The 10,755-nt window shown below is 42.7% G+C and overlaps 2 protein-coding genes across 2 annotated transcripts in view; both read left to right on the plus strand.

Annotated features, from left to right (window-relative positions):
• Positions 1 to 10,755, plus strand: part of mrpl44 (mitochondrial ribosomal protein L44) — a 153,642-nt gene that overhangs the window by 73,900 nt on the left and 68,987 nt on the right. The window lies entirely within an intron of this gene.
• Positions 1 to 10,755, plus strand: part of rhbdd1 (rhomboid domain containing 1) — a 24,541-nt gene that overhangs the window by 9,341 nt on the left and 4,445 nt on the right. Inside the window, exons 3-4 of the mRNA XM_048604846.1 lie at positions 519 to 651; positions 10,248 to 10,336. Coding sequence (XP_048460803.1) covers positions 519 to 651; positions 10,248 to 10,336 — 222 coding nt within the window. The remainder of the gene's footprint in view (positions 1 to 518; positions 652 to 10,247; positions 10,337 to 10,755) is intronic.

Consider the following 10,755-nt stretch of genomic DNA (forward strand, 5'->3'; position numbering starts at 1 on the left):
CTAGGCCCGAAACGTCAGCCTTCCTGCTCCTATGATGCTGCTTGGCCTGCTGTGTTCATCCAGCTCTACACCTTGTTATCTAGGGAGAAAGGGGTGCTGTTTTAAAGTTCCTGCAATAAAATTGCTTTGTTTTACACATTACGCGCATGAATTTAATGTAAACAGAATTCCAAGTTTTACCTACAAAATTATAATGCAATCACTTCTCCATTTGAAATAGCCTGACCAGTTGCATTTCGTGGGGCCTATTAACTGAGAGGAGGCGTATCAGGGAATGAGTTACTCCTGTGTTGTTTTCATGTTTTCAGCAAGATATAAGCAGATCAATACTGATCTGGACTGTATTCCTGAAGATCATATATGGCAGAATATCTAGCAATTGGAAAATTGTTTTAAAATGACACTGCACTTGCGGTATCAATGGAATGAAGGTGTGTGTGTGCGTGTGTGCGCGTGTTTTTGTTTGAAAGGAAATATAATGGTTTATATGAAGTGTGTTCATTTACTTCATGTTTCAGGTGTTTTATTTGCTCTGAAAGTTGTGAACAATCATTACAATCCTGGAGGTATCAGTTATGTATTGGGCTTCCCAGTGCAGAAACAGTATGCATGCTGGGGCGAGCTGATTGCAATTCATTTGATTGCTCCAGGGTAAGTGAGTACACAATCTGTGACACAGTAATTCACTTTCAACAAATCTAGCATTGACTCCCAAAATGATTCTTCTCAGAAAACTGATAGCTGTTCAATTGTTTTAAAAATTCTGGTTCCTGACTTTTTAAATATTTTTCTGCAGTCATAGTTTAGCAGCAACGTTTTAGTGTAACTATTATTGCAAGAATTGGTTTCTTTCAGGTTTCATTTACAGTAGCTTAGGAAAAGAGGCATTTACAGAGTTTATAGAATTAAAAAAACACTGGTGCTCTGAAGAAAAATATAATGGAGGGCCTTAGGGAGCAGAGGATACACAAAGAAAAGTCCATTAAATGTTAAATTGATGCTGATCTGTTTGTTGCTTTTGGATTCTAATGAAGGGCAACCTGCAACGGCAGGTGGTTTGTATGGTTGTGTTACAGTCTATCAAAGTGACACTGATGTTAGGGTGACATATTAGCTTGAAGAGAGGATTGGCTAACCAAGAGAAAGCAGAGTGTTGGGCTAAATTTGTCTTTTTCTGGTTGGCAAGCTGTAACTAAGGGGGTGTTGCAGGGTTTGGTCCTTAGACCCTAACTATTTAGAATCTATATTAATGACTTGGGTGGGGGGACAAAATGTACAGAAGATGTTACAAAAATAGGTGGGAAAGTAAGTTGCAATGAAGAAACAAGAAATTTACAAATGGATATGGATGGGTTAGGACCAAAATTTGGAAGGTTGATTTTAGTTGCAAGAATAGAAGGCACCTTTATATCAAAATTGAGAGAAACTTCAAACTGTTTTTGCTCAGAGGGATCTGTGTGTTCTGCATGAATTGTAGAAAGGTACTGTGCAAGTAAAATAGGTAATGAGGAGGACAAATGAAATTTTGGCCTTTATTGCAAATGTCTATAGGCTCCTTAATAATAGCTATACGGTGGGTCAGAATAAATCAGGACATGATAAGAGCATATAACAAATTCTGGGTGACTTTATAATCTTCATGTAAATTGGGATAGTCAGATTGGCGCAGGCAGTCATAAGGAGGAATTCATAGATTGTATTTGAGACAGTTTCCCAGAATTATGTTGTGGGTACAACCCAGGATCAGGCTGTTTTTGGATCTGGTAACTCACAATGACGCAAACTTAATAAATGGTGTCACAGTAACACATCCTTGAGGCAGAGTGACAATAATACAACAGAATTTATCATTCAGTTTGAGAGCGAGGAACTTGGGTCAGATGCAACCGTACTAAACTTAAATAAAGGTATTTACAAAGTAATGAGGACAGAACCAGCTACAATGGACTAGGGCAGGAGTTTAGCAGCAAAGACAGTTGTGAAACAAAGCCAGGCATTTTAAGAAAATAGTTCATTGCCAAAACAAAGATCTTCCAGTAGGGAAGGAGGATTCTAGGAAACAGATAAACCAATCATGGTTAACCAGGGAAGTTAAGGGTAGCATCAAATTGAAAGAAAAAATATGCAATGTGGCAAAGATTAGTGGTAAGTGAGAGGACTGGGAAAGGTTGTTTTCTTCAAAAAGCAACAAAAGATAACCAAAAAATAATAAAAAGGGAGAAAATAAACATTGTACATAAACTTGAAGTAGTATTAAAATAGAAAGCAAGAGCTTCTTTATGTAAAAAGAAAGAGAGAAGCCAAAGTGAACTTAGGCTCCTTGGAGAACAAGCCTGATAGAATAATAGTTGGGAACCAGGAAATAGCAGAGGAGTTGAATAAATACATTGTATCAGGCTTCACAGTAGAAGACACTAATAGCTTTCCAAAGGTACTAAATGAAGGAGCAAGAGAAGGAGAGGAAATAAATACAATAACTAGCACTTTTTCCTCCAGTGGTTTGGAAATTAGTGGGGCGAAAGACCAGTAAGCCCTGTGGATTGATGGGTTTCATCCTAGTAACAGAGATAGTGAATGCGCTGATAGTAACCTTCCAAGAATCCCTAGATTCTGAGAAAAGACCCAGAGGATTGCAATACTGACAATCTAACACCTTTAGTAAAAAGGGAAGGAGACATAAACGGGTAACAGTGGGTCAGTTGATTTCTGAAGAGTCACTGGACTTGAAATTTTAATTCTGCTATCTTCCCACTGATATTGCCAGATCTGCTGAATTTTCCAGCAGTTTCTGTTTTCGTAATTGAAGACAGTGGAATAAGTGGGGCATTTTCAAGGGAGCAATGTGTAACTAGAATGCCACAAGGTTCGGTGCTGGGACCACAGTTATCTACAATATAATGACTTCAATGAGGAAAGTCTATAGCCAAGTTTGCAGATGACCGAAATAGGCGAGAAGGCAAGTGGTGAGAGTGATAGTCTGCAGAGGGATATAGACAGATTAAGCAAGTAAACAAAAAACTGGCAGGCAGAGTAAAAGAGAATACAGAGGGATTTGGGAGTCCTCATGAATTACAAAAAGCTAAAATCCAAGATCAGCGAGTAATAGGGAAGGCAAATAAAATGTTGGCCTTTGTTTCAAAGGGAATGGACTAAAGAAGTGGGGAAGTTTCACTAAAATGATACAAGGCACTAAAGAACAAAGAAAATTACAGCACAGGAACAGGCCCTTCGGCCCTCCAAGCCTGTGCCGATCCAGATCCTCTATCTAAACCTGTCACCTATTTTCCAAGGATCTGTATCCCTCTGCTCCCTGCCCATTCATGTATCTATCTTAAGTGACGCTATCATGCCTGCCTCTACCACCTCTGCTGGCAATGCGTTCCAAGTACCCACCACCCTCTGCGTAAAGAACTTTCCACACATATCTCCCTTAAACTTTTCCCCTCTCACCTTGAAATCGTGACCCCCAGTAATTGAGTCCCCCACTCAGGGAAAAAGCTTCTTACTATCCACCCTGTCTATACCTCTCATGATTTTGTAGACCTCAATCAGGTCCCCCCTCAACCATTGTCTTTCTAATGTAAATAATCCTAATCTACTCAACCTCTCTTCATAGCTAGCGCCCTCCGTACCAGGCAATATCCTGGTGAACCTCCTCTGCACCCTCTCCAAAGCATCCACATCCTTTTGGTAATGTGGCGACGAGAACTGTACACAGTATTCCAAATGTGGTCGAACCAAAGTCCTATACAACTGTAACATGACCTGCCAACTCTTGTACTCAGTACCCCGTCCGATGAATGAAAGCATGCCGTATGCCTTCTTGACCACTCTATCCACCTGCGTTGCCACCTTCAGGGTGCAATGGACCTGAACACCCAGATCTCTCTGTGCATCAATTTTCCCCAGGGCTTTTCCATTTACTGTATAGTTCGCTCTTGAATTGGATCTTCCAAAATGCATCACGTCGCATTTGCCTGGATTGAAATCCATCTGCCATTTCTCCTCCCAACTCTCCAATCTATCTATATTCTGCTGCATTCTCCGACAGTCCCCTTCACTATCTGCCACTCCACCAATCTTAGTGTCATCTGCAAACTTGCTAATCAGACCATCTATACCTTCCTCCAGATCATTTATGTATATCACAAACAACAGTGGTCCCAACATGGATCCCTGTGGAATACCACTGGTCACAGTTCTCCATTTTGAGAAACTTCCTTCCACTACAACACTCTGTCTCCTGTTGCCCAGCCAGTTCTCTATCCATCGAGCTAGTACACCCTGGACCCCATGCGACTTCACTTTCTCCATCAGCCTACCATGGGGAACCTTATCAAACACCTTACTGAAGTCCATGTATATGACATCTACAGCCCTTCCCTCATCTATCAACTTTGTCACTTCCTCAAAGAATTCTATCAAGTTGGTAAGACATGACCTTTCCTGCACAAAGCCATGCTGCCTATCACTAATAAGCCCATTTTCTTCCAAATGTAAATAGATCCTATCCCTCAGTATCTTCTCCAGCAGCTTCCCCACCACTGACGTTAGGCTCACCGGTCTGTAATTACCTGGATTATCCTTGCTACCCTTCTTAAACAAGGGGACAAAATTAGCAATTCTCCAGTCCTCCAGGACCTCACCCATGCTCAAGGATGCTGCAAAGATATCTGTTACGGCCCCAGCTATTTCCTCTCTCGCTTCCCACAGTAACCTGGGATAGATCCCATCCGGACCTGGGGACTTGTCCACCCTAATGCTTTTAGAATACCCAACACTTCCCCCTCCTTATGCCAACTTGACCTAGAGTAATCAAACATCTATCTCTAACCTCAACATCCGTCATGTCCCTCTCCTCGGTGAATACCGACGCAAAGTACTCATTAAGAATCTCACTCATTTTCTCTGACTCCTTGCATAACTTCCGTCCTTTGTTCTTGAGTGGGCCAACCCTTTCTCTAGTTACCCTCTTGCTCCTTGTGTATGAAAAAAAGGCTTTGGGATTTTCCTTAACCCTGTTTGCTAAAGATATTTCATGACCCCTTTTAGCCCTCTTAATTCCTCGTTTCAGATTGGTCCTACATTCCTGATATTCTTCCAAAGCTTCGTCTGTTTTCAGTCGCCTGGACCTTATGTATGCTTCCTTTTTCCTCTCTGCTAGTCTCACAATTTCACCTGTCATCCATGGTTCCCTCGTCTTGCCCTTTCTATCCCTCATTTTCACAGGGACATGTCTGTCCTGCACTCTAATCAACCTCTCTTTAAAAGCCTCCCTCATATCAAATGTGGATTTACCCTCAAACAGCTGCTCCCAATCCACATTCCCCAGCTCCTGCCGAATTTTGCTATCGTTGGCTTTCCCCCAATTCAGCACTTTTCCTTTAGGACCACTCTCGTCTTTGTCCATCAGTATTCTAAAACTTACGGAATTGTGATCACTACTCCCAAAGTAATCCCCTACTGAAATTTCAACCACCTGGCCAGGCTCATTCCCCAACACCAGGTCCAGTATGGCCCCTTCCCAAGTTGTCCTATTTACATACTGCTCTATAAAACCCTCCTGGATTCTCCTTAGAAATTCTGCTCCATCTAAACCCCTAACACTAAGTGAATCCCAGTCAGTGTTGGGAAAATTAAAATCTCCCATCACCACCACCCTGTTGCTCCTACATCTTTCCATAATCTGTCCACATCTATCTCACACTCGCTGTTGGGAGGCCTGTAGTACAGCCCCAACATTGTTACCGCACCCTTCCTATTTCTGAGCTCTGCACATATTGCCTCACTGCTCGAGTCCTCCATAGTGCCCTTCATCAGCACAGCTGTGATGTCCTCTTTGACTCGTAATGCAACTCCTCCACCCCTTTTACCTCCCTCTCTATCTCGCCTGAAGCATCTATATCCTGGGATATTTAGTTGCCAATCTTGCCCTTCCCTCAATCAAGTCTCAGTAATAGCAATAACATCCTACTCCCAGGTACTAATCCAAGCCCTAAGTTCATCTGCCTTACCTACTACACTTCTCGCATTAAAACAAATGCACCTCAGACCACCTGTCCCTTTGCGTTCATCATCTGTTCTCTGCCTCCTCTTCCCCTTAGTCACACTGACTTCATTATCTAGTTCCTTACAGGCTTTAGTTACTACCTCCTTACTGTCCACTAGCCTCCTCATTTGGTTCCCATCCCCCTGTCACATTAGTTTAAACCCTCCCCAACAGCATTAGCAAAAGCAGCCCCTAGGACATTGGTTCCAGTCCTGCCCAGGTGTAGACCGTCCGATTTGTTATAGTCCCACCTCCCCCAGAACCAGTCCCTATGTCCCAAAAATCTGAACCCCTCCCTCCTGCACCATCTTTCAAGCCACTCATTTATCCTGCCTATTCTTTCATTTCTATTCTGACTAGTTGTGCCATGGCTGGAATGTGAACTGTTTTGGGCCCATTTTTTCAAAGGGAAGACCCACTGGCATTAGAAGCAATCCAGAGTGAGTTCACTTCGCTGATGACAGGTATGGAGGGGCTGTTTTATGTGGAGAAGTTGAGTTGGTTGCATCTGTACTCATTGGAATTTCGAAGAACTAGAATTAGAGTTGACCTTAATTAAACATACAAGATCCTTAGCAGGCTTGAGGGGTTTGATGCAGAAAGGTTGTTTTCCCTTGAGAGTGTCTAAGACCAGAAGGCATCATCTCAAAATGAGGGGTTGCACATTTAAGACAGCAGTGAGGAGAAATTTCTTCTGAGAGGGTTGTGAATCTGTAGAATTGTTTTATGTCAGAGGACCTGTGAGACTGGGTCATTAAGTATATTCAGGTCCGGAATAGACAGATTTTTAATCAGTAAGGCAATTGAGGGCTTTACGGAAAAGGCAGGAAAGTGATGTTGGAAGACATTGAATCAGCTATGATTTCATTGAATGGCAGAGCTGAAACACTTACTTCTGCTCCTACATCTCTGAGGTCTCTTTCCACTTCTCATTGTTGTTTGCAAACCATTCTCACGCTCGGAAAAGCTCCATGGGTGCTGGTTACTCTCTGGTGCTTTGCTCAAGTAATCTGATCTGAGAGTCAAGAAGCTATTAATGTTGTCACTCAGTAATATAGAACTTGGGAATTGCTGATAAAGAGGCAAATTTGTCAGTCTTTTTCATTTTATACTCTTCACAGCACTTTCAAGAAAAGTAATGTGAATTGGAACAACATTTATACATATGGGAAAAACATGTTGATTTGATGGGAAGTGAACTCTCATTGATAGAGACACTGCCATGTAGAATACACCAGTTAAGCAATGACTTGCCATTAACAAACCACCAGTTTTTGTTTCAGTTCTATAGCGGGCAAGTTATTGCCTTCAGGAACGTACGAGAAAGTGAGACATGGGTAACTAGTTGGATAAAATAATGCACAGTATGGGGAAGACACAGGAGATTGACACTTAAGTATCGATACCCATTTAATGAGCTGGTGAAGACACAACAGGCTGAATGGCTGCCTTTTGGACCATAACAATTCTGAGATTCTGAATGGGTATCCCCCCTCTTTGTATTTTGATAAATTGTAGGAAGAGGTGAGGTGACTTTTCTCATGCTGTTACTACGCAGTTGCAACACAAATGGTGCTTGCCACTGATGCTGTTCAGCCAAAAAAAATGTTCTGCCTATCACATAAATGAAAACAGTACTAGATGAATTACAGTGCTGTTGTGATACTACATATGCAGCCTGTGTACATCTCGAAGATGGGCTGGTCATATTAAATAAAATATCCCTTCGTCTGTTCAGGATAAGGAACTGACAGTAACCCACCAATCATTGTTTGAAAAACTCAAAGCAGTGTCCAGCATTAGATGTGATTTTGTGTTTGGACAGCATCTGTGAAATAATCCTGAGTGTGCAGGGAATTATGCCAATAATCAATTTAAGATTGTTACAGAGATAGTAGGAACTGCCAATGCTGGAGAATCTGAGATAACAAGGTGTAGAGCTGGATGAACACAACAGGCCAAGCAGCATGAGAGGAGCAGGAAGGCTGACGTTTCAGGTCGGGACCCTTCTTCAGAAATGGGGGAGGGGAAGGGGATTCTGAAATAAATAGGGAGAGAGGGGGAGGCGGATAGACGATGGATAGAGGAGAAGATAGGTGGAGAGGAGACAGACAGGTCAAAGAGGCGGTGTTGGAGCCAGTAAAGGTGAATGTTGGTGGGGAGTTAGGGAGGGGATAGGTCGGTCCAGGGAGGACGGACAGGTCAAGGAGGTGGGATGAGGTTAGTGGGTAGGAGATGGGGGTGGGGCTTGAGGTGGGAGGAATGGTTAGGTGGGAGGAAGGACAGGTTAGGGAGGCGGGGACGAGCTGGGCTGGTTTTGGGATGCGGTCGGGGGAGGGGAGATTTTGAAGCTTGTGAAGTCCACATTGACCACTCTCTCCGCGACTCCCTTGTCCGCTCCACACTCCCCACCAGCCCCACCACACCCGGCACTTCTCCCTGCAACCGCGGCAAGTGCTACACCTGCCCCTACACCTCCCCCCTCACTGCCATCCCAGGCCCCAAGAAGACCTTCCACATTAAACAGATGTTCACCTGCACATCTGCTAATGTGGTATACTGTATCCGCTGTTCCCGTTGTGGCCTCCCCTACATCAGGGAAACCAAGCGGAGGCTTGGGGTCCGCTTTGCAGAACACCTATGCTCGGTTCGCAAGAAACTACACCTCCCAGTCGCGAACCATTTCAACTCCCCCTCCCACTCCTTGGATGACATGTCCATCCTGGGCCTCCTGCAGTGCCACAATGATGCCACCCAAAGGCTGCAGGAACAGCATCTCAAATTCCGCTTGGGAACCCTGCAGCCCAATGGTATCAATGTGGATTTCACAAGCTTCAAAATCTCCCCTCCCCCGACCGCATCCCAAAACCAGCCCAGCTTGTCCCCGCCTCCTTAACCCCTGTCCTTCCTCCCACCTATCCCCTCCTCCCACCTCAAGACCCACCCCATCTCCTACCAACTAACTCATCCTACCCCCTTGACCTGTCCATCTTCCCTGGAACAACCTATCCCCTCCCTAACTCCCCACCTTCACTCACCTTTACTGGCTCCACCCCCGCCTCTTTGACCTGTCTGTCTCCTCTCCACCTATCTTCTCCTCTATCCATCTTCTATCCGCCTCCTCCTCTTTCCCTATTTATTTCAGAACCCCCTTCCCCTCCCCTATTTCTGATGAAGGGTCTCGACCTGAAACATCAGTTTTCCTGCCCCTCTGATGCTGCTTGGCCTGCTGTGTTCATTCAGCTCTCTACACCTTGTTATCATCAATTTAAGATTGTCTACATTGTGCCTGTCTAAGCATAACAAAGTAAGTGACAGGCATTCTTTGATTTATACTTCATGGCAATGCCTTAACTTATCAGAGTCAACATGTCTGGTTTAATTTAAACAGAGCTTGGCCTTTAGATAACTGTCAGTCAGCATTCAACTGGTGCATTTTCCATGGCAATGCCCCTACCAATCCATGCCAACGAATCAGCATGATGTTCTGATTTGATATAAAAATGTTGTTCAGTTTTACTTTGGTTTTCTTGCAAATATCCTGATGAGTGAAGTGTGTAAACCTTTGATAAAATGTGTCTTTTCTCAGCATTGTTAATGCTGTGTTCTGAATTTAGCAAAAGAAAAGTGCTATTTCAATCAATAATTCGCTCCCCATTCCTGGCATAAATGCATTGGTCTACATTTACCCCTGCTTTTGTATCCAGTCATTATCTGTAATTGAATAAATTGTGGTGTCGAAGATTCCAGCATTTTGGGAGTATATTAAGTTTGTTGTGCTCTATGGTTTCATAATAAGGAGGTAATGAAGTGATTTTTGTCATTTCACTGTTGAGGAGATGACCTGTTATGTAGATCAATAGTTCAAGAAAACATTTTAGTTTCCAAATGTTATGTGTTGTGAGATTTTATGGCAGCTGTCGGTCTGTATTACAGATAGGCCAGTGTAGTTGCAATTCGTTTAAGGAATTGCTGTCAAAGAAAGCAAACATTTTGTTTTGATTAAATTGGAATTTTCAGGATTACCTTTCTATTCATTTTAAGCAGTGATTGATAGATCTATATCTTCCTAAATTTCACCATTAATGTAATTTTAGAAAACAAAGCTCGTATTTGAAATTGCCAGAATTTTAACTGTGCATTCAGTGTTCAATCTGTTTCTTTTAAGCAGGCGCTTAACAATTTTATTTTATTCTAGAACATCTTTTGTTGGCCACCTCTCTGGTATACTTGTTGGGTTACTGTACACCAAAGGACCCTTGAAGAATTTGATGGAAGCGTGTGCTGGTAGGTGCAACAATCCTCAGTCACATTACTAGTGACTCACTATCCTTTCTCCATCTAGACATTGGAATGCACTTTGCACTTTCCTATGTGTCATAAGTTCATGTTCTGAATTAAATTTTGTCGTACAAATTACAGTAATCTTAGACTACCATAGTACGTGCTGGAGATCAATACTAAAACAAGGTGGAGGAATGTAATTTTCTATAGTAACCATAGTTGCTTTTCAGAATTTTTTATTGAAATAATTATTTTATTATTTAATAACTTTTATTGAGTAATCAGAGAATTGGTGTAAATTTCAATTTCTTTTTGTTGACAGCAAATGGAAATTTGACGTACTGTTAACAATTGGAAGACATACCCAACTTTGCATCTTTACACCCTCCTCTCTGCCCTCCACTCTGCCACTCCTCCCTCCA

This window comes from Rhincodon typus, chromosome 13 (assembly GCF_021869965.1).
Source record: "Rhincodon typus isolate 14 chromosome 13, sRhiTyp1.1, whole genome shotgun sequence".
Taxonomy (NCBI): domain Eukaryota; kingdom Metazoa; phylum Chordata; class Chondrichthyes; order Orectolobiformes; family Rhincodontidae; genus Rhincodon; species Rhincodon typus.